The sequence below is a fragment of the Crocodylus siamensis genome, chromosome 6 (genome assembly GCF_052110815.1).
Source record: "Crocodylus siamensis isolate JL-2025a chromosome 6, ASM5211081v1, whole genome shotgun sequence".
Lineage (NCBI taxonomy): Eukaryota > Metazoa > Chordata > Crocodylia > Crocodylidae > Crocodylus > Crocodylus siamensis.
In genome coordinates this window covers 91,283,157-91,311,094 of record NC_143400.1, presented here as the reverse complement: position 1 = coordinate 91,311,094, position 27,938 = coordinate 91,283,157, and the positions used below count along the sequence as shown (strand labels likewise).

Genomic DNA, 27,938 nt, shown 5'->3' with positions numbered 1-27,938 from the left:
CAGTCTGGCAAAATAACTTTGCACTGTCGACCTCTCCTAATTTAAAGAGCACATTCAGTTAACATGCTAGGAAAAATAATGCTCTGTTCTACTCAAGTACCTCCACCAAATCATCAAATGTTATACACCATTCTGGCAAGCCCTGGAGAGGCAGGGGGGTATCATCAACCATAGTTTAGAAGATGTGAAAGCACAGACATTATGACTTGGTCAAACTGCAAGTCCATGACAGATCTAGAAATGGAGGCTAAGGATCCTTGTTCTCAGTTTATGCTGTTCCTACTGAACCTTTCTTCTCCTATATTAAAGGAGAAATTAGCTGTATCAGTATTGTGAACAGGGTAGACAGCTCTTTCTGCTACCTTTTGGACTGAATTATTGAGAGAAACTTCAGCCAGAACCACAGCTATTTTAGAACCAGCTAGTGCTGTAATTTGGGCTGAAGGAGAAGTTATTACTTGTAAGTAAGAAGGTTTTGGAATCTGAAAAGCTAGAAAATAAATTATCATCATGAATTCTTGAAAAACAAACATAATTTGAAGACACAACACGAAGACTTCTCGAAAATAACAGTGAACCTCCTTACTTGAGCAGTACTTCTTAAAATACTGCTTAAATTTGCACAATCTTCTGTGCAAAGTTAGTTAGGAATTATTTTAAGTGTTTGCAGAATTGGGCTCCAATTCAGCACAGGCATAACCCAAAGCTCACTGAAATCAAAGCAAAGACTCCCATTGATTTCACAGGTTGTTTTTTTTTAATACAGCCTTGAACCAGAGCAACAAACTAATTTAAGTGCACAGTTCTCTTACTGAGCAAAGGAAGCGATGAATAAACTAAATAAAGGAGATGACTATTTGTTCCCTACACTCTTTATTTATAGCACCCCCAGATATCACTTGTAAAATGAGTAGGTAAAAGATTTCATAGAGAAATGTGGGCAAAAGTCTCTAAAATAATTAAAATAACAGGAAAAATGAGATTTCTATGACCACACAGAAAAATCATACCATTTACTGGAGCAGACAATTATCTGCAGTACATAGATAAGCAAAATGGATCATGTAGTATTATGTGACAACTTACCCTCCCTTCTCCCAATCTACCAATTAAGATGAAATAAAAGGAAAGCCAAACAAAATAAGAGAGAACTGTTAAACACTGGACATCAAGGAACTCATTTAAAATGTCGCCCCTGTCCCGAGGGATATACTATATAGACAAGAGTTTGTCTATCAGGTTATGTGTAACGTTTGCAGTAGCTCTCCAGACGGCATAATTTTTGTCTTCCGCCTGCAGAAGGGAATCCACAGCGTGTTTACAGGGATGGTGATTAGCTAACCTGATGAAATACATTTGCACGTTTAGTTTAGTTCCCTGAGTTACTGCTCACATCTGCTGAGCTGGTGTGTTGTGTACAGGGCTGTTTGCATTGACTCTTAGCTGCAGTCACTTAGTCTCAGCAACAAGCTTCTCCAAAGGATTTAAGGTATCCAGGCAACTAGTGCCTCTCAGGATAGCTGACTTCAGTTAGCTCCATACCCCTAGCATTGAGCTGACCCTCAATTTTACTGTTCTGCAACACCAGCACAAGTCACTCCCATAGTCTGTAGCGACTGTCCTCTCCCTAACATCAATTTAACTCCACCAACTCCCACTCAAATTGCCCTTTAGTCCCTGGAATAAGTGAAGGGTATCGGGCTCTTACGTGTGTGAAGGACACGTACAATTTCTGAAAACACCATCTTTCTTGAATCTAGTGGGTGTCAGTGTTTTCTACGGCTTGCTAGATCAGATTGTCCAGCTACTACATACATCTGTAGAGGTTTTCTTTACCTTTCTTTAAAACTAGTTCCCAGCTCTGAGATATTACCTCTCTCATAATACTGTGTTCTCAGCCCACCTTTTCGAGTGTCCATAGTTCGGCTGCAAGAAGAGATGATAAAACAAACCAATCTATAATCCCCCTGCATCCTTCTGGTATCAGATCTGGTCTACACTAAAAAGATTTGGCGGCAAAAATAGTGCTATTTCACCCAAAGCCCTCTTGTAAATATAATTATTCAGGCAAAAATAATAATAATTAAAAAAAAAAAAACGACCCATTGCCAATACAGTTTATTCTGTTTGAGGAACTGCTGTAACCGATCCCAGGGCTGGCCAGCCTGCAGCATGGATGCCCCAAGTGGCACAGGCAGATTAAGTCTCATGCACGGCAGATAGGGGTGGGGACAGGCAGGACCGTCGCAGATAACAGAGCAGAAGGACTGGGAGGGGAAGGGAATCAGTGGCACTCAGGGTGGGTGCGGGGCTAATTTGTGGCACACCTGCCATAAAGGTTGGCCTTCACTGACCTGGCCCATTGACAGCTTTCTCTGGCTGGTGTAACTTTGCACCCACAGAAGTTCCTCTTCTTTTAGTGGCTCAGTGTAAGATGCATTTCTCCAAGGGACTTTGCCAGCATAGCTTTATCAGCAGCCCTTTGAGTGTAAAAAAGGCCTAAGGCCAAAAGTGACTGCAAAGATGGGGTGCATGTTCATTTTGCCTTAATGATTCCAGGGCAAACACAGGTACACAGCCTGTGTTGCAAACTCACCCAGAGACGCGAGGTAGGTAGGGGTCTTTGTGGAAAATGCATCAGCCTCAATGAATAATGATTCTGTAACCGAAACTTAATTTAAGAATTCTGTCTATGAACGAATCTGGTGTTGAATCTGCAGAATTAACAGTAGCCTTAAGAAGCAGAAAATGATGCTGGCCAGCAAGGCAAGAAGCTGACTGAAAACAGGCAGGGAGCAGCAGGGGGAGAAGGTGATGTTTTTATTTAGTCCCCGTTTTTCATCGTTACCTGCTTTTGAAGTTCAAGCCTTAAACATAAGCAGCACCTGGAGACAGGGTCTTCTGCACAGCGCCAGGGAAATCATCAGCCCTTGGCAAATAATTTAGATGATGGATTGTACAGGATGGTTTGGAGAGGGATGATCCTGCCTTGGGCAGGGAGTTGGACTCTAGAGGTCCCTTCCAGCCGACATCTCTGTACAAAATACTACAAACCCCCCTTGCAAACAGAGGGATGGTTGCAGCGGCATTACGTTCTCCCACACGTCCTCACTAAACCATCGCAAACATTTGGCTTTATTTTTGCATTGCAAAATCAAGCAGAGTGTTTCTGCCCAGTCAGTGGAGCAGGTGCTGTGTCTTCCTCGGCTTCTGGCTCTTGCCAGGAGGTGCTGAGGTCTAAAGCAGTGCTGGGCATCTCAGCCTCTAGCTGATGGCTAAGGTGTTGCTAGCAGCTCGTCCTCCTGGATTTCGACTCTTGCCAGAAGGAGCCAAAGGCTCGTGCAGCTCCGGCTGTGAGTAGGGTTGCCAACTCTGTTTGAATCTATCCTGGAAGGTTTCCAGAATGCCAACATGCCCGCGAGGCACAATGTGAATGTGCCCATGTGTTTGCGTACAGGCAGTCCTCAACTTAAGATGTTTTGAATTACAGTGAACGGCACTTACATTTATAAATTGAGGCCCTGATTGGACTTTGGACGTCAGTTTCAACTGCAAGGCACTTGATCTGATGCCGCGCCAGCAAACATGTTTCCAGCGGTGCCCCTCTCCCTGGAGAATGTCTGCCCAAACTTCCTTGGACACTTTCTTTAAGAAAGCAGACAAGACTCCTGAGAAGACTCCAGCCAAGAACCCATCAAAAAGTCCAAGCGAGAGCCTGTCAACAGGTCCAGCCATGAACTCTTCCAAAACAACCATGAACCCCTTAAATGGTCCAACCAAGAGCCCTTCAAAACAAACAAGAACTCTTCCAAAGATCCAACCGAGAGTCCATCAACAGGTCCAACCAAGAGCCCTTCCAAAACAACCAAAAACTCTTCAAAAGTCCAACCATGAACCTTTCAAAAGGTCCAAGCACGAACCCTTCAAAAAACAATGATGAACCCTTCAAAAAGTCCAACCAAGAGCCCTGCAAAAACCACGAACCCTTCCAAAAGTCCAATCGAGAGCCCTTCAAAAGGTCCAAGCACGAACCCTTCAAAAAACCACAAACCCTTCAAAAACAACCAAAAACCCTTCAAAACGTCCAACCAAGAGCCCATCAACAGGCCCAACCAAGAGGCCTTCAAAAGGTCCAGCCCTTCGAACGGCCCAGCGGTCGCCTCCAAGCCGCCTTTCCCAACGCGCGCCATTGCTGGTCGCTCCCCAAACGCACCCGTGCGGCTCGATCGCTCTTCTGTTATCGAGGGAGCGCAAAACTCGGGGTGACTTTCAGTGCCAACGAGGCGTCGGGCGATGCTGTCTCGTGGCCGTTTCCCGCCACGGCCATGGCCTGTGCGCCAGTGGGAAGGGCGCGTGTGGCCTTGACGCCGGGGAGGCCACCGCAGCACATGCGCGTGGGTTGGTGCAAGCCCCCCGCCGCGCGAAGCGGGGGTTGGGAGGGGGCACTCTGAGGTTGGGGGGCCGTGGTGGGGGGCCCCCTCCCCCCACTTCTCCTCCCCCGGGAGGGAGGCCGGGGGCAGCGGACCCACTGCGCATGCGCGGGCGGCGGCGGAAGGGCCCGTGAGGAGCCGGAGCCTGAGGAGCCGCCGCCGCCGGAGGAGGAGGAGGAAGAAGAAGACGTGCCGCTGCCGCCCTCGGTCCGCGCCCGAGCCGGGAGGGGAGAGGCCCGCACAGCCCCACCATGGTGAGAGCCGGCCCGGCCTCTGCCAGCGCCGCGGCCTAGTCGTGCCGGCGCCGGGGCCTGCCCCGCTGCAGCCTCCGGCCCGCGGGCCCGCTCCCTTCCGTCTTCCCGCCTTCCCGCCCCCCGAGGGAGGCCGGGGTCGGGCCGGGGGAACGGGCAGAAAGTTTGGTTGTGGCGGCGCGGGCGGGAGGAGGGAGGCAGGGAGGGAGCGGGATCGCCACTCGCGGGGAAAGACCCGCTTTGTAGCGACCTCTCCCCGCGCACGGGCCGGGCCGGGGGGAGAAGGACCCGCTCCGTGCTGATGTGACCCCGCTGGAGAAGCATCTCGCTGACTAGTCCTACTGGGACTAGCCCTGTGAATCTAACCCTACTAGGACTAGTAGGAGATGAAGCTCGTTGCTGACTAGTCATGGTAGGACTAGTCCTGCTAATGTAACCCTACTGTGATTGCTAGGAGAAGAAATACTTTGCTTACTAGCTGTGGTAAGACTAGTCTTACTAACTTAACCTTACTGTGACTAGTAGGAGAAGAAGCACGTTGCTTACTAGTCATAGTTGGATCCTACAACCCTAGCTGACTTCCTCCCGTTGGGGCAGGGGGCTGGACTCGATGATCTTCTGAGGTCCCTTCCAGCCCTGATGTCTATGATTGGTAGGAGAAGAAGCACTTCACTTACTAGCCACGGTAGGACTAGTCCTACTAATCTGACCCTATGCGACTAGTAGAAGAAGCACGTCATTTACTAGTTGCGGTGGGACGAGTGCTGGCCCGCTGTATCAGCCAAAGAAACCATGTGTCCGTATTGTACCAAGTAGGCTAGGTGTTTCTCTATTCCTCGCCTATTCCGTGATTAGAAACCTCCAAATAAAAATTGCAGCCTTGTATTGACCAGTTTGGTGAAGGGTGTTTTTGTTTTGTTTTGTTTTGTTTTTAATTTTCTTTTATTTTATCCTTTCCTTTTGAAGTGGGTGGTGAGAAGAGAAATCTGGCTTATGGCAGGTCAGATTGTGCAGGTAACTTAATGTAATGACGTGATTTCTGTGACTCGCTAATTGATTGTTACCTGAGTAATGTTGCACAACGCTTCATAAAAACAACTTCTGCACGTCCTGAGGAAGTGCGGCTCAATTAGGTACCTGTACAACTCTGCTGGGCCTTAGGCTTCATGCTGCCCGACCTGGCTAGGATGTGTAGGTATGTAGTTAACTACACCATTTGGGTATCATGTATGCACAAGACGAACACCTGGCTTTCTGGTTACAGAATGTAATTTGATCAAGTGTTTGTACAGTCAGAGTGTAGGAGAGGCAATGGGATGGATTGTGAGTCTCTTGAGGCAAGTGGTGGGAGCCCGTTGGCTTAAGTTTCTTCAGACTGCAGTGACTAAAGGACCAGAAAATGTCCAGTGTCAAACAGTGCTGTGCTAAGATCAGTAGGCTGCTTAATAGGACTATGACGAATGACTGGTTTTGTGGCAGTGCTGAGGCACTCTAGCCTTGGCCCTGAGCTCTGCTGTGCTAGGCTCTGTACAAACAGGTATTTTCCTCCTTTAACTTATTTGAGCTTACATTTAGGTACTGGTGATTATTCAACCTTTTCAGCAGGAGTCAGGCAATAGGAAAACACAGTCTTACCTGATGAAAAGGTTGAGTTTTTCAGTTTGTGCTTATTTTATAGCCAAAGTCCAGAAAACCTTCAGCATATACTTAAATTTTCCGTTGTGAATAGCTTCTCTAATTTTAAATTAATCTACTTGCAGTGGCGAAGGTGAGCGTGTGTGCAAGTGCCTGTCGGATTGAAGCCTTAACTAGAGTCACATAGTTACTGTATTATTCAGCAGTTTGTGGGGGCTATTCTTGCGCATCTTCATGTGCTTTTTTAGAAGTACTTCTCTTGAAACGTAACGCTGGGTACGTAGATATGAACAATTTTTTTTTGCAGTTATAGGGAACAGAAGCTTTTGTAAAATTTTTAGTTTTTATTATTTGACATTATCTTCCGTAATGTTGTTCCAGTTCAGAACATTATTTTGCAGGGTTTAACACCACTGTGTAAACCTTATCTCTTATTTCGTTAAGGTAATAGTTACCTTTGTGGCTTGTTATTAGTGGAATGTTTGCTTACACATTACATTCAGACCTAGTGTATCTTCCTAAAGTGAAATTTGTAGGATATTCAGCTTAGCATTTGAACTTGGAGTTGATTCAGACCACTTCATGTGTGTGTTAATTGTGCAAGATTTAGCTAACTTTTTTTTATGTTTCCTCTCCCAGCTTCCCAGGGAGCCTGTTGAGTTCATGTTACATAGTTCTTATGTAGTTCCTCTTTGACCAGAGGTTATTCAGGGATGGCTACAACCAGAAAGTTAGTGTGATTTCCTTTTTTAAAGCATATGGCTCTTGATTTTTCTGTTTACTTTTTTTTATCCTAGTGAAAGTGAGAGTCAGAAAAGCAGTTCTAAAAAAGGCTGTGTTGATGCTTCCAGGTTGGACCAGAATTATGGATGCACCAGTTACAAGTTATCTTGTACTTCCTTTGGGGGCAAAAGGCCCAATTCTAGCACTCTGCATGATGGATTAGTTTGGCGGATGCAGCGGGAGTAGTTACATTCTCTCAGACGGCTATAATCTGCTCCAAAAAACTAATATACAAATATTAAAACAATCTTAAATTAATTTAAGAAGCTGAGGAATATTAGAAAATGTAAAGAGAACCTGTTACCATGTTGTTTTACATCCTTTGTTCGAGTGGTTTATATCAACAGACCTTGTGAGTGTTTAATCTTTGTCCTCTTGAATGGCAAACAAGTGAATTCTACTGCTGCTTGAAATACAGTTATTTAAAAAGTGTCCTTTGGTCTGTTCTCTTCCCAAAACCACCATACAAGAAAAAGGATGATGGTGATGAAAGGATGTGTACACAAAATATATTGTGGTTATTGACTTTTATTAGTGTTACACTTTAATTTGCTAGGTACCCATATGTGATGTTGATAAATGGAAAAAATATCACCCAGTGCATTTATAGATTGGTAGGGTGAGAGAGACTCTTCTTCAGCTGCCTATGCTCTCACCAGATATCTTTGATTTGGCTTGCTCTTAAGATTTTTACTAATTATATATAAATAAAAACCCATGTTAATAGCAGTCTTTACCTATTTGTAGACACCTCACACCTTCTTTGGGAGACCCAGCTCAGAGCTGAAAGGTTTTGACACTTAAGGTGAAAGAATGCTTTACTGACCATTGGTGTCCCTGATACTGTGACATGGGAGAGGTGTTCACTTCTCCCATGGACATTACCTCTAGACCAGGGGTGGGCAGTTATTTTGGGCAGAGGGCCGCTTACTGAGTTTTGGCAAGCCATTGAGGGCTGCATGACAGGCAGCCAGGGGCAGATAAATATTAATTTTCTAAATTTTTTAGGGGCCCCGTGGGCCGGATAGAATGGGTGGGTGGGCTGCATTTTGGCCACCCCTGCTGTAGACAGTGCGTCCCCTTCTCTTTAGTCATATGCCTAGTAGGTATCTAGAAAATTACTTGAAGCCCAGTATATGAATGTGATGATAGCTGTGTATTTTTAACATTTGGGTTCATTTATCTTTTAAAAATTGAATAGTACTTATTTTTATTAATGCATTGCCCCTCACTACCAGTAAAGACCTGTCAGGTTCTAAGGAGCTGTAAAAACACACAGAAGATGTGATCCCTGTGTCTGGTTTCAGTGCATGGGAGGAAGTATGTGAAATAAGTGGATAAAGGATGTGGGCCAAGTTTTGAAAGGCTTTGAAAATGAAGAGAAAAGGTTTGAATTTGAGCTAGTTGAAAGTAAAAAACTAATGGAAATCTTCAGCAGGGGCTGTTTTAGTAGCTTTGTTTTTCTTGTAAGGAATGGTGCTGTCAAGAGACGAGAAAGGAGGGGAAACTAGAGAATGTTACCTAATTAATACATCATAGGTCCTTTAAACCTTTCCCTGAAGTGTCCGCTATTGGTCACTGTCAAAGGCAGTGCAGGGCTGTCCAACTTGTTTTTGCTGGGGGTGAGATTAGCTTTTTATAGTTTGTGAGCCAGGAGCAAAAACTCATTCCTAGGTGGCAAATTTTGCTCTCTGGTATAATGGCTTAACCTGTGTCATCTTTTTCTCTCTCCATTTGGGGGACTGGTTTCTTCCCCACTTCCATCTTTTCTCTGCCTGTTTTTCCTCTTTGTGGGGGCTGTTTTTTTGGGGTATCACTTTCTTCTGATTGCTGTTTGTGTTGGAGACCATAGTAACTGGAACGTACGAAGAGGGCAAGTGGTGAAGTGGAGAAAGAGCCTGGGTATGAGGGGTGGAGGTTTTATTTTGAATTTTGTACTGTGCTCATTGTGTGAGGTATTCGGATACCACATGGAATTGTAATCTAAGTCTACAAAGCTGTGACTTCGCTTTCCCCTTTTCCAGAAGATAGTAAGACTCGTTGTAGTATTCACTCTTCCATTACTCTGCTTAATCTCTTAGGGCCCCTGTACACGAGCAGCAAGGCTGCTCTGACACTGTGTAATTACAGTGCATCAGAGCTGGATTAATCGAGTCTGCTGGAGTGTGGTAATTACCATGCTTCAGCATGCTCCAATGTCTCATGTACAGTATAACCTCATAAATCTGGAACTATCAAAAATCTGGCACTCCCCCCCATGGCTCTGGGACCGGCTGCTGCTCTACCCTGCTGTCCTGGACGCAGCGGCTGCCACCACCATTCACCACCCCATGCCACTGTTCTGCAGGCAGCTACTGCTCTAGGACTACCCGCCACTTCCCCCACACCACCCGCTCTGTGACTGGCTGCTGCGTGGGTTTAAAAAATCTGGCATTTTCAAATTTCCGGCAGGTGATTGGTCTCCAGCGCTCCAGATTTATGAGGTTATACTGTATCAGCATCCCCGTGCTTAAAAATAGTGGTGGAATAGTGGCAGTACCCCTGCTGCTGTTTTTAAGCATGGGGATGCTGATGCACAGGATGCTTCAGGCGCTTTAATTATTGGCTCCCAGCGTAGCTCTAACTAAGGTGTCCCATTCCTCCCCCTCTTACCCCCTGGAGCACATACATAAACACCCTTAATCCTGCAATGAAGATAGAGGTTCAACAAAATTGTATCTGCACTTTTTTTTACTAGAATGGATCTGTCAAGCTGAAGTTGAGCAGTTTATGTTTATGCTCCAGTTGCATGTGTTGTCTCCTCTTAAATACAGGATTAAAGGTTAAAGGGTGTAATTTGATCACTTAGAACAATAATAGATGCTGTCGATTCTTTTTCTGGAACTAACTTTAAAAATACAGAATGCTTTGCAGTTTGGTGCTTGAGGTGGTGTGGTTTATAGAGATGTGCCCAGTCAGTAATGAACACAGAATCACTCATGCAATGGCAGGTTTGGAGGAAGGGATCCTTTAGCATAAAGGACATCAGAATGAGCAGAGATGCCACTAAAAAAAACTCTCAGAGAAAGTAATGACTGGGGAGAAACAAGGACTAAATACTTCTAGTTTGTTGGGGGGTTTTCCCCACATGTTCTTCAAGTTTATGATAATTTAAGATTAAAGAGGCTTTTTATCTCTGTCAAAAAAAGCAACTGAGAATTGATAGTTGGGTAGTGCTGGGGAAATAGGGTAGAGCTAGGATTCAGAGTGACCTAGATCAATTGGAGGACTAGGCCAAAAGAAATCTCATGGGGTTCAACAAGGACGAGTGCAAAATCCTGCACTGGGACAGGCTGGGGGTGACTGGCTGGGCAGCAGCTCTGCGGAAGAAGACCCGGGTGTTACAGTGGCCAGTAAGCTGAATGTGAGCCAGCAATGCGCCCTTGTTGCCAAGAAAGCTCATGGCATCCTGGGCTGCATCAGTAGGTAGGTGTGTTGCCAGCAGATCAAGGGAAGTGATTATTCCCTTCAATTCAGCACTGGTGAGACTACATCTGGAGTACTGTGTCCAGTTTTGGGCCCTTCAGAAAGGATGTGGGGAAATTGGAGAGAGTCGAAAGGAGGGGAACAAAAATGGTTCAGGAGCTAAGGGACATGACTTTTCAGGAGAGGCTGAGGGAACTGGGCTTATTTAGTTTAGAGAAGAGGAGACTGAGTGGGGACTTAATAGCAGCCTTCAACTACCTGAAGTGGGGTTTGAAAGAAGATGAATCTAAATTGTTCTCCGTGGTGGCAGTTGACAGAACGAGGAGCAACGGACTCAAGTTTTACAGCAAGGGAAGGTTAGGTTAGATATTAGGGAAAACTTTCTCACTAGGAAGGTAGTAAAACACTGGAACGGGTTACCCAGAGAGGTAGTGGAATCTCCATCCTCGGAGGTGTTTAAGCCCCGGGTAGACAAAGCCTTGGCTGGGATGGTCTAGTTGGGGCTGGTCCTGCTTTAAGCAGGGGTTGGACTAGATTGACTCCTGACATCCCCTCCAACCCTAATTTTCTATGACTCTCTGATATTTACCTCTAAAAACAGTCCTCCTGCATTGGGCTTTCGGTTTCTACATCTTTAGTATTTGAGTGGTTTGTGTGTTGTGGAAGATGGTCATCTCTTTGCAGTATTGTACCTTTGATACTCCCGATACCTATGCAGTACCTCGTCAGATGGACTGTTCTCAGTTTGGAGCTGGAAACTTGCTAATGACTGTTGTGGGTACATTGGTAGTAGTGTTTACATGAACTATGTAATGGGTTTTTGAGCAGTACAGAATTGGGTTTTGCCTTTTGAGCCAGATTTGTGTAGAATCTGAAATGCTGGTTGTACTTCCTACTTACATTGTAATTAGTTACTATACATAACATGGAGCAGAGATGCTGTTCTCCTCCTTCTAAAACATTCTTTGTGTAAAGATAATTTGCATCCATTTGATATCTTTGTTTTTTTTTCAATTGCAGAAGGAGCTGGTTCTGCACCCCTGCAGATTTTGCAGGGGTAGGGGTTAGTATGAAAGACAACAATTTAAGTTTGGAACTAAAAAGCTTTTAAACTTTACAGCTAAGGTATTTATTTCCTAACTTAAAACAACACTTCATTTGCTAGATTGAAATGTATTAACTGGAAGGCTTTCTTGGAAAATGCTGGGGCTAGCTTTTGAACTGGGTGTATACAAGTTCAGTGAATTGGCCAAAGGGGTGACGTAGTGGGCAACTGTGCCATGTCCTCCCTGTGTGCCACTGATTCCCTTCCCCTGCCTGATCTGCTGCTCTGCCTTTTGCTTCCTGCACTGTGTGTCTCTTGCTCCCTCCATAATCTGCCGCATGCCACACAGAGACTGTGAGCGACACTTGTGGCATCTGTACCTTAGGTTGCTCTCCCTCCCTTCCCCTCCCCTCCCCTCTCCAGTGTAATGTATGTGAAGCACAGTTATCAAATTTGAAATTTTATTTGAGCACTTTATGCCTTTTCCACCACTTACCTGCTCCACGGAATCATGCTTAGCATGGTAAATTGCAGGATTCTCATTACATTGATTAAAGTAGGAAGGTAAATGGAGATGCATCTGTTGGCTTAAGCCTGGCACCCAGAGCTCTTTAGTTTCAGCCATGACCCTTGCTGTTTTGCTGTGTGGCTTTAGGCAAGTTGCCTCAACTTGTTCTGCCTCAGTTTATACATCTGTAAGATGGAGACAGTAGCCGTCATGCAGGAATCCTATGGTATGTATTGTGAAGCACTTTGAGAAATGCAGTAGGAATGATAAAAATGTTTCATTATTTAAAAACAGTGGAAGCTAAAAATTAGAAGTGGCATCATCTGACCTTAAGTTTGGTGGAACAGATCTCCAAATTACAATAGACTTAAACTTAATGCATTTCAGCTGCTATTCTTTGGCAGGCATGACATGTTTAATTCTTCTTCTTATAATCAGAGAAATCAATTGTCTAGGTAAAATAGGAACCATCTGTACACCTGCTGTGTTATTACTGTTGCTTATTACTTATTTGGCTGGTGTCAGTTTTTGATTGGTGTCTAGATGGTTTGGCCAGAAGATTTGTGTGTTGATTTAGCTGATCTCCTGTGTAGTAACAAAATGACCTGGGATTGGGGTAATTTTGTCTTGTGTTGTGCAGAATTTTTCCATCTCCATGAAAGTCTGTCTTGTATACAATATTGCTTATCTGCATACCTAAAAAAGAATAAATTGGTTTTGCCTGTTACATTGTCCCTTGTAACATGCTTAATGAAGTGTGTGTGAATATGTAAGTTAAAAAAATAAATGTTCTCTTTTTTTTTTTTTTCCAGCTGATGTTAAAAAATCAGCATTTTTTAAAGAGAAAGAAAGAATGTTGTTTACATGTTTGCTCCCAGGGAACTTGTACGAGAAGTATGAGACACTGATGTGCTCTCATCCCCATTTCGTCCCCCAACTTCCCGGTTAACCGTTTTTAGTTTCAGTGTTATCTGTTTTAACTTTGCTAGAACAAGTTGAAATCGTCACAAAAGGATAAAGTACGTCAGTTTATGATCTTTACACAATCTAGCGAAAAGACTGCAGTGAGTTGTCTATCCCAAAATGATTGGAAGTTGGATGTTGCAACAGACAACTTTTTCCAAAATCCTGAACTTTATATACGAGAGAGCGTTAAAGGATTGCTGGACCGAAAAAAGCTAGAACAGCTATATAACCGATACAAAGGTGAGTAAAGGGAATTCTAACAATTATGCATTTTGGATTTATTTGCAGCTGCAAACTATAGACCCTGTGTGTGTGTCCACTGAGCTACTCTACTTAAAACGTTGACTAATTTGCTCTCCCTTTCTGTGTAGCAATGCAAACCCAGTCTGAAAAGGGAGAAGGGACATTGATAAGACCCTTATTCTGCAAATCTTAACATGCCTGCTTAACTTTATGCGCAGTGGACTTTGATGAAGCTACTCATTATGAACATGTTTTTGCAAGATTGGGGCCTAAATTTGAGCTTTCATGCAGTATGATTGTGCCCTTAATGGCTGTGCTGCTTTTAGATCATTGATTCTTCTCTGGGGGACTTAGAAGGACCTAATCCTTGACAAATGAAAACTGCATTATAGATTAGTCAATAGAAATGGAGTGTGGATGGGGAGATATCTCAAAAATAACCCCACAGTTCTTACTAAATGAATACTGGTAGGGTATGAAAGACTAGGTCATGCCTGTTTTGGCATACCACAAAATATCATCCATTTTAATATGTACTTTAGTAATGTACTAATAGGAAGTATTTTTATTAGAATCTATTAAAAATTCATATATGCAAAGCTGTTACAGTTGCTGTTCTTTCTCTTTCTACCACATCTGCTCTTCAGGTGTATGTGCCCTGTAATACACAAGCATTCTCCTGGAGTCTTTGATTGGTTGCTTTAGTAAAGCTTTTTTTAGTAAAGATTTTATTTCCAGGCTAGCTGTTAACTACTTTGTGAAGAGTGTGAGGAGTAGCTGAGTGATTAGAGATTGGTAATAAGGCAACACCATCTCTGGGTTCTAGGTTACCCTGACCAGTGTGGCACAATTTGGCCTGAAATTATACAAAAATGACATTAGTGTAGTAGTTTCAGAGGAACCAATTTAGTGGTTTCAGTGCAGGTTATAGTGGACACCTATCGACCTTTCAGGAATCTGTCGTCTGTAATGACATCCATGCTGGCAGGCTAGGCAGAGAAATTGAGAACAAAATGTGGTGAGGGAGCGAACTATAGTTAGTCAGAATTCACTACATACAGACCTTGCACTGCAGTTGCCTGTGCTGGATATGTTCATTGCACATTTGAAGGGTTTCATTGTAAATGACTTTTTTATTCCCATAACTTTCCCAAGTATTACAATTCAAACTAAACAGAAATGTGTATTTTAAAAGTGGCTAAATGCCTGCTTTTAAAATGACTTATCTCGTGAGTAATTTTTGAAGTTTATGTGCTCATGAAAAAGTGCATATATCCCAGTTTGAAGGAGTTGGCTACCTGGTTGATTTTTGTTTACTAATCATTATTTTTGCATTTCAAAGATCCTCAAGATGAAAATAAAATTGGTATAGATGGAATACAGCAGTTTTGTGATGACCTAGCACTTGACCCTGCCAGCATTACTGTACTAATCATCGCATGGAAATTCAGAGCTGCAACACAGTGTGAGTTCTCAAAGCAGGAATTCATGGATGGCATGACTGATTTAGGGTAAGTATGCAACAGGTATGACACTACCAGTGTAACTCACTGTCAAAAGTTGGGACTGAAACGGGAGAAAAAGTTGTTTCTGGAAATCCAGAACAGAATAGTGTCTTTTCAGAGCTAGTCTAGTCTTCTGTGTATGTAGAAATATATCTGCTATCAACTTTGTACAAGCTAGAAAAGAGCTCTGACCTGGGTTCAGATGCTGCTTGCCTTAGCTGTATGAGTTGCCCCACTGGGTACGGTAGAGCAAAATTTTGGCCCAGTGTCTATAACTGCAGCCCAGTTTTTTCTTGATCTGTATCAGAAAACCAGACTTGTTTATCTTGGGTCATTCTGACAAATGATCTTGAATTACTGTAGACTGCATAAATCTGGCTTTCAACCAGAGCGTTTGTGTCAGTGTGAAGAATTACCTGTAAAAAGTTGCACTGGTTATACAAATACAGACTAGTTACTGGTTTGTTTGAACAGTTTTACATAATTCAACTATAAGATTTTGGGTCCTAGTCAATGGTTTTAGAAATAAACTTGGTATGTTATGACAAAATGAGTAATACACAGTCTTGCTTTTAAAATACAGATGTGACAGCATAGAAAAACTAAAGGCCCAGATTCCTAAAATGGAACAAGAATTAAAGGAGCCAGGAAGATTTAAGGATTTTTATCAGTTTACTTTCAACTTTGCAAAGAATCCGGGACAAAAAGGTTTAGGTAGGTATTCTTGATTGTTCAGCATTTGGGATGCCGATACGGGGAAATATCTCACTACAGTAAGTGAAACAATTTATTATGACACTGTTAGTGTGAAAAATAACTAGCCATAGAGAGATTTTGCTGTGGTGAAAGGTCGATGTCAGAAATGAGTTTAATATTAGTGTCAGTTTTCAAATCCATAGGCATATTTCATGCATTGTTATGAACTGACCACTTTAGTTTTCCATATTCTTCCTTGTGGTGTACATGCATAATTCCCCTTAAAGTGAATAAATGAACTTTTAGTAAAAGTATAATTTTAAAATACTTCATGATATGCAACAACTTGTGGATTAATAGAACAACAATTATAATGGATAAATTTCAACTGTAAAAGTAGGCTCAGAATGCAAAAAAATACATGTAAATCTCTTTGCAAAATAGAATTCAGTGATCACAAAAAATCCACGTGGTGGGCAAGACTAGGTTCCTTCTTCATTGCATTTATAGTCATGATCTTAAGCAAAATTTAAGTGTTGTGGTTCTGTAGCTTTTTTTTCTCTTTGGAAATTGCAGAGTGTGAATGTTAATTGTTCTATACACTGTCTGCAGCTGGCATACAGACTACTTTTTAGCTCAATACCATTTTTTTTTTAAAGGCAGGGCAAAGGCTGTATTCCTCAGCAGGAACACTGCCAGTCTTCTCCTGTTTTTGTTTGGGTTTAATTTTAAGATGTGTTGCTGGTGATGGGTTTTTTTTCCTTCCTTAACTCAAAGCTAGGGAACTGCTTAACCATTTATTTAAAATGTATGTATCTGCACCCATGCACAGATCTCGCTGCATAAATGGGTGGTTCCCAACCTTTTTAGAATCAAGGCACCTCTGTTAGACTCGAGGCACCACCTCATAATATACCAGCTCTTCGCTTTCACTTGTTCCTTGACTATGGATTAATAATGAAATAATTCTTCTGCTGCAAATAATTTGGACCACAACAAGTTGCAACATTTTTCAAGGCACGAATTCTTACTTGAAATCTCTGAGTCTACCTAGTAAGTTGTGGAGTTGTTCATGCACCTAACCGTGCTAGTATGGCACCCTTGAAAGGATCTTGTGGCACCCTGGTTGACGAGCACTGGCATAGATGAACTGTTGATCTTTTTTGGAGTCATTTGTAGAATTGAGGCTTAAGTTTGGAAAACAAAGCCAAACCTATGAATGGTTGAATAAAATTGATTTTGAAACAGTTGCCTGTTCTGTAGCAGGTTATGCCTGAAGGCCTGCTCTCCAACAGGATCCAGGCCTTAAATGACATGCTCAAAATGCTCAGGTATTTCCTTTCAAAAGGTAAGGCATTCATAAAGAGATTACTGAAGGGTGCTTAAAATGAATAAGTCTTATGAAGTTCTGAGAGAGCCAATTTAAGCAGGTGTTTATCATAAATACCACAGAATGGGGAAAAAATGAACTACTCATCTGTTTCCAGCAGGTATGTACTGTGTATGGTAGTTGTGTTATGCAATCCAGTCTGAGGAAGTTTTATTAAAACCCTTCTATAATACCCTCATATTCAGTTTATACCAGAAGTATATAATATAATCAGTCCAAATGAGTCTCCATTAAGACCTTTTATATTAAACTCTCACTAATTTCTTTAACAGCGCGTGTGCTCTGCGTGCACATGTACGCACCAGTAGGAGTTTAGTGTAAAGATCTTAATGAGACTCATTTGGACTGATTTCCATTACTTGTTTGTGATTTCACAATTCTTGAGTTCTGTAGTCTTTTTTAGGTTTGACTTAACAGTGGGGATCTACCTAAATTGTGCCAGAAGTGCTGATTGGGGCAAGCAGTGGGGCTGCCAGGGCCCCTCTGCCAGTTAGTGGTTGGAGGGAGTTGAATGGCAAAAAGAGAAAGATTAAAGGAGCCATTGCACAGCACACTTCTGGTGCGATGTAGGTAGATCCCTATTTATGAGAGTTTAAAACTCTTTGCTGCTTTCTTGTTTATAACTGGAACTAATGGTATTGCTTATTATCAGGATTGCCAAACACATGCCATCTTAAGAGCCTGTACAGGTTACAAGCAACTTTGCCATACTACATCAAGGTGCAGTTTTGTGGTGGATGACTACCCTAGGCTTATGTATATAGACATATCTGTTTTTAAATCTTGAGCAGAAATAGGTCAGCTGTTTTGAGAGCGTGGTTAGAGAACAACGGCCATTTGTCCATGTTTAAAACAATCAAGAGAACTCTTACAAGGAAAGATATAGTAGTCTTGCACTTTGGAGCAGGGACTCAACATTTGGGAGGTTTTGGGCCTTCACAACTGGGATGTACCTTGTGCCCTGCTTGTTAGAATCTATGCAAGTTACAAGCCTTTGAAAGGTTGTGGTTCACACATGCATATCAGACATCTTAGTAGCTAAGCTAATCTGATGCCACCTCTATGCTCCAATCCAAAATGGAGCAGGACTGATCTTTAAAATCAGGGTGGCCACAAACTGCAACATAAGCTGTGCAAGTGGCATGGGCAGCCTCAGTGCCTACTCATATTTTGTTAAAGAAGCACTGTCAAGTGTATTATGCAGTCTTTGCAGTAAAGGGGGGAAAAAAAAAGAAGGAAGGGTGTTGCAACTGTATAGGTCCTACTCCTTCCCTCTCTTCCCCACCCCCCCAAATTTGTCCAACAGTTATATAATCATTTTATTATTTAAAGTCTTTTTATTACTTTTTTATTACTTTTTAAAAGATGCAAGTGATTAGAGGAACCTATTCCTTATGAAGTCTCTAGGATCTGTACATACAAAGCACTTTCAGAAATGAGCCCAAATTGCTAAATCAGAGTAAGAGAAAAGTTAAAGGTCTGGAAGGCTCAGATCAAGTGTCTGTTCTGGGCAAAACATACAAATTTGAACTACTGAAATTCTTTTTCTGATCTAGTTTGCTCTAGAGGTCCTGTCAAAATCTAAAGGCAGTTGCTTAGTGAAACAAAACCCATTACGGTTTCCTCAGTGTTCACTAGTGTTCACTGTTTTTTAACAAAGATTTAGAAGGAAGAGTGTACTAGCATTGGCTGAATTGTTTTTTTTCTCCTTCATTAGTTTTTAAAGTCTGTTCTGACTTAGCACAAATACCTGTAGAGAAGAGTACCTTTCAAATATATCTCTAAGAGTAATATATTTTAATATTACAGATTTAGAAATGGCCATTGCCTACTGGAATTTAGTACTTAATGGAAGATTTAAATTTCTAGACTTGTGGAACAATTTTTTGTTGGTAAGTTCAAACCTTTCACATAAGTGGGCTTCAGTATTTTTTTTCCAATTAGCAAGATTTAATCCATGTAGTTGAAGTTAGGGGTGCACCGATAGAGATTTTTTTGGGCTGATACCGATAGCTGATTTTTAAGGAGGCATATCAGCCAATACTGATCCGATTTCTGATATACAGCCTGGCAGCTTGAAGAGCAGTGTCCGGTTGGTAAGTCCATTGTGGTAGAAGGGAAAGGGCATGGGGGAGGGGGGCAGATTGAGGCCTCTGCAGTGAGAGAGGGAGTGGGGCAAGGGCTGGGGCAGATGCAGCCCAGCAGCGGTGGGGTGGGGCATGGGAGAGAGCCATGGCTTGTCCAGGGGGTGCAGGGAATGGGGAGGCTCCCACCACTGTGTGCACCCCAGGAGAACATGGCAGGGGGGTGGCATGTGCCCCCCGGATCTCTGCGTGGGGTGGGGCAGCTGGGGCTGAGCTGTGCATGGGGTGGGCGGCAGCAGTGCTGGGAAGGCAGTTCGGGGGCTACGGTGAATCTTGGGGTGGCTGCAGCCTTCCCCCACACCCCTTCCCAGCACCACTGCCACCCACCCTGAGCGCAGCCTGGCCCAGCCCCCACCAGGAAGAGCCCAGCTACACCCTGGAACCAGCCCGCAGTGGCAGCCACCCTGCCCTGCGCAGAACCTTGGGGCATGTGTGCCACCCCCCCCCAATGCCCTTCCTGGATATGCGCGGTGTCGGGAGCTGCCCACCCCCCCCCAGATGAGCTGTGGCTCTGTCCTGTGCCCCTCCCCATCCTGGCTGGGAACCCCTGCCCCACTCCCTCACCACGGTGGTCTTGATATCCCCCCACCCTTCCCTTCCCCCTCCCCTTCTACCACAACAGGCTTATCAGCTGGATGCAGCTCTCCATGCTGCCAGGCTGCGCTCCCGTGCATGTTGCAGCTGTGCGCATGCAGGGGGCATTTATCAGCCACATTATCGGCTGCATCAGGCAAAAAAAGGTGATTTCCGATGTAGTCAATTTTCTTTATATTGGTGCTGATCCGCTATTGGACCAACGTATCGGTGCACCTCTAGTTGAAGCGTTGACTAGATGCCATGAGTTAATACAGAACATTGATATTGTAAGACATGAATAAATATTTGTGGCAAGTACAAGAGAAATATTTGGGGGACCTAGGACATACTCAAGTGTAATATCAAGTGTAATATATTCAAGTATTGCTGTGTGTGTGTGGACTTTAATTTTCATTTTCTTCATGGTTTTTAAATGCAGATATTTTTCCCCAAATAGGAACATCATAAAAGATCAATACCTAAGGATACCTGGAACCTTCTTTTAGACTTCAGTACAATGATAGCAGATGATATGTCTAATTATGATGAGGAAGGTAATGTTTCCTTTTTGTGTTACCAGTTTCTTAATGTGTAACTATGCGGTTCACTTAGCACTGTTTCTGGTGTATTGTACCTACCCAGTGACAGGTAGGTGTCCTCCCTATGGCAAGATGACTTGTGCTGGGGTTGATGGGTTTCTTTGACAGTCCTTTACAGCCCTGAAACCATGCGCTTTTAAAAAGAAAAAAGAATAAAAAAGGTGCCAGTTTATACTTTCCTGGCAACCTGAAATAATCTCCTCTTCCCTCCATAAAACAAATAGGCTGCTTGCAGATGTGAAAACCTCTCCCCCCCCTCAAAAAAACCAAAACAAAACAAAACAAAAAAACCAAAACCAACCCTCCCCCCCCAAACAAACAAACCAACCAAAACCCAAACTTGCTATACCGGAAGAAGCAGCACCTTGGTTCGACCTGGTTCTGCAGCATCTGTATGGATTGCGCCCTTCAGCACGGTGTTTTGGTGCTTTTGTCTAAAGCTGATTCAATCAGCTGTTAGATAGAAGTGCCCAAAAAGCCCCACTAAAGTACCTGATCTATACAGATGCTGCAGAGCTGGGTCGGATAACGCACTGCCCCTTCTGTGCATGCTCTGGGCTTGGCATGGGAGCGGGCTGAATTTAAAGTAAAGTGTTGTTTTCACATCTTCAAGCAGCCTAGTCTCCAACTCTGCTATTTATTTAAAAAAAAAATCTAATACTTGCTTCCTCTAGCAAATCAGTTAGTGAGGAGCCTGTGCAAGACTCCTGCTTTTGCTGTTTCTCAGTGTAAGAATAGTTTCGAATGGTTAGCTCTGTCAGCAGTGATAGTAAAATGAGGCCAGGAATACACAGGGGATGGAGTATGTACGAGGCTATTACGTAGAACCTGTGCATCAGCGTGTGCACAGATGCCCTCCTAAGCAAACCTGCGTATTCCTGGAGTAAGGGGCTGTTCTCTCTCCTAAATGAAGCAGGTGGGTGTAGTTTGTAGGCCCCAGTTAAAGAACTTCTACCCTACAGCATCTGCAGTAACAGATTTTTTTTTTTTTGTCTTGAAATGACACGTGCTGATTTTCAGCATCTGAACACTACATGGACATGCAGTCATTAGCTGTTACTAATTACAGTACTTTACTCTTTCACTGTTGCTTGGTCCAGATGCCCCTTTTTATAATTCGTAGAAGTCTGCAGCACCTGTTACCCTACTAGATTTCAGTTCTGGATCCTAGTTGGGGCTGGGCCTACTTTAGAGGCTCCTGCTAGCACAACTGAGTGTGGATCAGAACTGTGAGGAGTGTGACCCTGGCTGACAGCTGTGCCAGCAGATGCCCCTAATTCAAATGCAGTTAAGATGGCAAACAGAGGCTGATATAGTGCTTTAATCACTCTAGCTTGTTTTACTGTGCAGGTGCAGCCTTGCTGGTCTAGGTGCATGTGTCATAGGAGCACTTTGCATGGTATCCTGTACCGGCAAAGAGCTCTGTGTGTAACTTAGCCTCGTTTAGCCAGACAAGGACAGTCTGCAGAGATTGTGTTGCCACATTCTTCTCGGGCAGATGCCCTGTTGAGCCTTGCCCAGCTTTCCTTAGTAAGGTTGTGACATGAGACCTGAAAAATTGTGCATGTTTGATTTGAAGGGGGGGAGGTCTTGTTTTAGGGTGGAAACATCTTAAACTAGCTCTTCAGTCTCAAGTAACTGAATCAAACAAGGATTTTTCATTTAAAACTTAACACAGAAAACATTAAAAGGGAAAGAATTTTATTTAAGAAAAAGGGGGTTTTTTTGTTTGGTTTTTTTTTTTAAGGTATGGAACTAGTTTGGACAGATGATGGTTTTGTTGCCCTGATTTTCTTATGTTCTGGTGTGTATGCGTGTTTGTTTGTTTTTCTCTTTCTCTTTTAGGGGCATGGCCAGTTCTTATTGATGACTTTGTGGAATTTGCACGCCCTCAAATTGCTGGGACAAAAAGTACGACAGTGTAGCACTAACGGACCCTTCTAGAATGTACATAGTGTGTACAAATAAATACAATGGAAAATTGCACAGTCAGTTTCTGCTGGCTGGACTGAACTGAACTGAAGTTCAATCCTCACAATAAGGGTTGAGGGTTGAGACAAACCTTTAAGGATACATCTTGGACCATATCATATTTCACTCTTCTCCTGGTGGTTTGGGCTTCTCTTCTAGTCTGGACCACTTTTGCCAGTTATAATTCCAACATTGTGGATTTAATCATTTTTGTGAGCCACCCTAGTTTTATTTTCCTATCTGAGAAGCTTTATGATTATTTTGAGGTTTCTGGTTTCGCATGAAGCACAATGCTGTCTTCATTGGACAACTGATGTTTGGCATCCGAATTACACAGATCAGCATCAAATATTTTTTTTTTAAACTCCTTAAATATACACTTTGGGCTAGTTGCAAAGACTACATTGATAGCACTTCCTACAAGAGTGATATATTTAAGTGTACTGAATCCGATATTTTTCTTTTATGGAAAATTACAGGTATTGTCTAAGTGGGGTTTGAGTAGAAACAACCAACAAAAGTGAGATTGTTACTGGGATATCTAGGTGCCTATCTGAAAGGTTTTATTGTACCTCAACTTTCTTTAAGAGCAGTTGAAGTACTACGCAACTACTGTGCACTTATAGTACCCATGTTTAATACTATAGTCAGCCTTCAGTGAGCTTCATTGAGATGAGTTGTGTGCATAATGATAGAATCTAATATTCTCTAGGTTATCTAATAAATCCAATTTCATTACAGTTTTGAGATGCTTACCTATCTGTCCAAGAAGGGTTTTTTTTTTTTATTTCTGTAGAAATTTAAAACTTGAATATACTGAATTTGTGTCTTAATGTTTGCTGCACAATACAGTATTTTTAAATGGAGGCATTGGACGTACGGCTGCAGTAGGAGACAACCAGTGACCCTGTGGCAAGTCTGACATGAATCTGAGTTTTGAAGCGACTGTCCTGAGACATGTAATTTAAAACTTGACAGTGTACATGTATTACTGTTATGGACAAAGCCCATGTTCAATGACTTTTTGTTGAGCTGTTCAAGATGACAGATCACTGTGGTTGCCAAATATAGACATTTTAAAAGTAAAACTCTTCCCAAACTTAATCAGATACAGAATATCATACTGGCTTCTTTTATTTCTTTAAATTATTTTGTTGGTCTACCACTACTTCTGTGTGCCTCATTGCGTGGAACTAAATTGGGACTGTTGTCACTTCAAAGCAGGATTTTATCTTGTTCTGTGCTTTTTACATTACAGGAGCTTCTTTCATGCTGAAAACACTCACTCTGCACCTGCTGACTTGTGAGGGAGGCTTTTGGTTGTTTTGCGACCAATACTGTTCTGTAAAAAGCAAGAAAATGTCCAACTTCAGTCTAAAAAAGTGATTAGTCATTGGGAATAGGGGTTGAAGACTCCTGGCTGTCTGATATTCAAGTCTGAATTACTGTTGAAATTAGTAAATGGAACTTGTGCTAAAAAGAGCTGTATGGCTTTTTTTTTATACAGGTGCAAAAAAAAAAAAAATTAGGAAAAGTTGAGTATTAAACTGCTTTGAAGTGGATGAGAAGGTTGCTTCCCCTCCTGACAGTGCCCTTTTAATAAAGCCTAGTCACTCCTTTATCTCCAAATCCAGACCTACAAACAGAAAAAAAATATTGAAAATTTCTACTCCAGCTACCGGAATTGGCTATGCCAAAAAGGTTTCTTTTTGCTGCTTTCAGTATTTCCTTCCTTAATTTTGTGTAAATACAAGCGGGGACTTGAATTACGAAGAGAACGTTACAAGGTATATATGCGTGCTGTTTTCCGTCTTGAGGGTTTGGTACAGTTTCAGATTGATTAGTTCAAGTATGCCGTGTTTTGAGATGAGAACTAATTAGCTTTTATCCTGATACAGATTTGTCTTTCACAGAAGTCTGGTATTGGTTAGTGGCATAATGCCGTGGTGTTTTAAAGAATACTCCTTTTGAATGCGAGACCTTTTCAACAAAATAGTGTTGTCATCAGTTTGGTACTATACACTTATAATTACTGTGTAATTATAAAACAAAAGTACAATACCTAACGCTTCAAATAATTATGTAGCAAGAAACTTAAAGTTATTCATGCTATAATGGCATCTTAGAATTTAACAAAATAAATGATTTGCAGTTGAAAACCAGTTTGATTTAACAGGGTATTGTTCTTTTAAGGACAGATGCCTGGTTACAGGGAACATTTTGTATTGAAAAGTGCTCAGATATGTGGCCATGTGTTTTTCCTTTATATATGTGTGTGGGGGTTTTTTGTGGGGTTTTTTTTTTTGTTTGTTTGTTTGTATTTTTAAGGATTCAAACAGTTACCTACTTGGCTTGATTTGATTCATAAGTGCTTGAGTCCTCAGTTTGATTTCCCCTTACTGAATCAGCCTTGTTTTGCCAAATGTTGAAAAGGGTAAACATTTACAACTTGTAACCTATGGTTTTTAATACATGGAAAATGTACAAAATGAAGAAGTGCCCTGATATGAAACACTTGAGATCAAAACTATATTTAGCGAAGAACATCATCTGCGTATCTCTGTAAGTTCAAATGTAATTTCTTAAAAATCCCTCATTACCAACAGAGGCAATAAAGCTCCAGTGAAATTGCCATGGCTAAATCTTCTCATGCATTGTTTTGGTCGATTATTTGTGAAAAATGCACTTCTAGAGTGTGGTTTTTTTTTCTTTTTTCTTTTTTAAATCTGGAATATTATCTCTTGAATAAAACATGCACTTAATGGCAAGCTTTTTATGGGGGGGATCTAAGAACTGATGCAATATCTTGCCTCCTCTTGATCTAAATGTTTACAAGTAAAAATGGAGCTGTTTTTATCCAACTAAGCTGCATTGATATTACTTAGCATTTGATGGAAGAAACCGTATGTCGTGCGTTTGTTTGAAATATGGTTGGCTGGAAGACTACAGTATATGAGTAAATGACTTTTTTTATTGATCAACCTGTTATTAAATAAAGTAACTTATGAATTGCTTCAAAACTGTTTTACAATGAAATCCACATTGAGAAATCCTTATTTAAGAAAGATATAATTTTTTAAAAATGTGTTTTAATAAACTTTTGTCATTCACGCTTTATTTAAATAATGTTGCAAGAAGTCTCTGTAGATTTTATTTGAGTATGGTGCATTATTGTGATTTTTAGGCTGTTAAGTACATGGCATTGTTAAATTAACTGATCCATACAGAAATGTAACGAGGGGAAGATGGATTGAACGGCTACAAGAGTTTGTATTTTAATAGGGACATATTTGCAAGCAGCACTGTTGATCTATTAAGTTAATATATTATAAGTCCAATTTTTAGTTGAAAGCGTTTTGTTGCATGTTAACTTAACCCTGTGCTAATCTTTTATGCATTTTTAGATTAGTTGACCAAGGACTGAAGAGCTTAACAAAAAAACTTGGGTCACAGTGGATGTTCATATGTTAACAAAATCAGAAAACCTCACACAGTCATTTCTGCATCAGGCTCACCAATTCTGTTTTGCACCTGTAGGGTTGTAGGGTTTTTTAGAAAGGGGTCCAGTCTTGATGGATGACAGCTCTCTGTCGCTTCCAATCTTATGTCCTCTTCTGCTAGGTTAAAGACCCATCTCCCCTCAGAAAACTCTTCCCACATAGGTTCTTCCAGATTGTGATATAGTCACCCTGGTCCACCCAATGATTGTATTGTGTGCTCATTTTTTTTTTTTTAATTGCTGCAAATAGGCAAAGTATGGAACAGCAGTCACTTGAACAGATGTTTTACCTTTTTTTTGATATTAGCTTTTAAGTTTTTAATGTCGACTCAGAATAGAAAGGTTTTTACTTACCTTTGTTGCATTTTCTGAAAGAAAACCTGAAATCGAGAAGGCGTTAATTATTTTTTCTAGTCGGCACTAAAGCTGAAAAAAGGAGAGATGCATGCTTCAGTGAAATGATTTTGTCTTTCATTTTCCAATGGGAGGAAAATAATGAAAGAAATAGTGAATAAGTAAAAACCGTGTAGTAACAGATTTGTTGTCAAGCTTTGAGTCGACTATGCGCATGTCTGAATGCATGCCAGTCCCACTGTATCTAAATACTGTGCATCACAATTATGGGTAAAATTCCTGTTGCCATCTGGAATGTACTGTCATGTATATGACCAGTACTATTTGGCACACTTTTGTGGAGCAAATGATGGAAAAGAGCGTTTGGAGACAGTTGAGGTTGGCACTTACTGCCTGAAGTTGGATTGACACAGGCATGGTTGCAAGTGCAGAGAAAACCAAAGAGGTTTCCACCCTCTCTGTTCAGGAAGTGACCCTAGCATGCAGTATGTTCCAGAAATTAAAACGTCAGCCCCCTTTGCTGAAAGCAATGCATCTTTTAATCTAGCAAATCAATATTACTGTCCATGCTTTTGCTAGTTTCTGTGCTGCCATCAAAAAATAGCTTTAAGGGCTGAAACGCTTGATGCCCGCAGATACCTTGATGCTTCAGTCATCCAGGAGGCCAGAGACTGGCTGGGAGTTTGGAGGGCAAACAATAAGTAATTACCCCTTCCTGAGTAAATTGAAATGTGGGAGTTTTTCCCAGAGGCAAAAGGGCTGCATCTTTAACTAAAATGAAAATTTTGTTCCTCAAAAGGCTTCGAATGCTTGAAGGGCAGGGCTTTACTTATTCACTCTTTTTTCCACAGCAGTGGCTTTAACTGGAAGTAGGAAGCCAGAGAGTTTTTTTGTATTGCAACAATGTCTGGGAGCCCCAGGCACGAAGCAAGACTCCCTTGTGCTGGACACTGAAATGAAAAGATGGCCTTTGCCCTCAGCTGAGACGTGTATAAAGCAACCCATCTCTCCACCAGCACACCTCCGAGGCCCCCTTCCTGGCCTGAGTGGTGGCCAGCACCATCTTGCCTTCCTCATAAACACAAAGGTATTTGCTCAGTCATTCAAAACCTTCTGGATTTTTTAATTAGCTACCAGAACAATGCTGGTTAGAGTCGAGGACCAGGCCTGTTGCCATAGGCACTGTACACCTGCACGATGAAAAATTTGGGGCACCACCTCCACCCTCCATTTTATGACTTTGAATCTCACGTGCCTGGTTGGGGATGTGCAGCAGGCATTGTCACTCGCTGCATCTCCTCCAAACTCTTGACTTGCGTAGCCATCTGCTTCAGTCACACTTCATAAAGTTGCCTTTTTATCCTTCGATTATGATTTGCAATCTTTTATTACATGGGTAGGATTTCTTAGAGGGTGGGAATAAAGGTTGGGTTTCTGGGGGTGGGGGAAAAGCATTTTGCTTGGGTATTGAGGGTTCTCCATGCTACTGGTGCCGCGAGGCCTGTAATCCTGTGTACAGTGGTATCGGGCATTATAGGGTTGGAAGGCTTATTTAGTCCTGTTTTTTAAACCACTGCCATCCCCATGTGTTGTCTGATGAGTGTATCTGACCCTACTTCTCCCAGAGTTGCGAGAGCAGATCCTTAGGTTACATAATATGATGTAGGGTGCTCTTGTCAAATGCCACCAGCCACGTCCTGACTGTGGCTGTGATGAACAAGGTTGACTTTTTCAAGCAGTCTTCAAAGACTTCTGAAGATGAGCACTGGATAGTTCAGCTACCAATGTGCGGTGACAGTCGTTCCTTTTTGTTTTATAAATCCACCTCCAGCTGCATGGCAGTAAGTATCCAGCATTTACTTACCGGTCATGCATGTG

General features: G+C 42.1%; 1 protein-coding gene across 1 annotated transcript; it reads left to right on the top strand.

Annotated features, from left to right (window-relative positions):
- The first annotated feature begins 861 nt into the window (after positions 1-861).
- On the top strand, positions 862-27,426 carry DCUN1D1 (defective in cullin neddylation 1 domain containing 1). Its single transcript, XM_090052714.1, has 7 exons — positions 862-4,684; positions 13,107-13,323; positions 14,669-14,837; positions 15,415-15,545; positions 18,727-18,809; positions 20,095-20,191; positions 22,082-27,426. The coding sequence occupies exons 1-7, from the start codon at positions 4,682-4,684 to the stop codon at positions 22,159-22,161; spliced, it is 780 nt and encodes a 259-aa protein (XP_089908840.1). The 5' UTR covers positions 862-4,681; the 3' UTR covers positions 22,162-27,426.
- Positions 27,427-27,938: the final 512 nt, after the last annotated feature.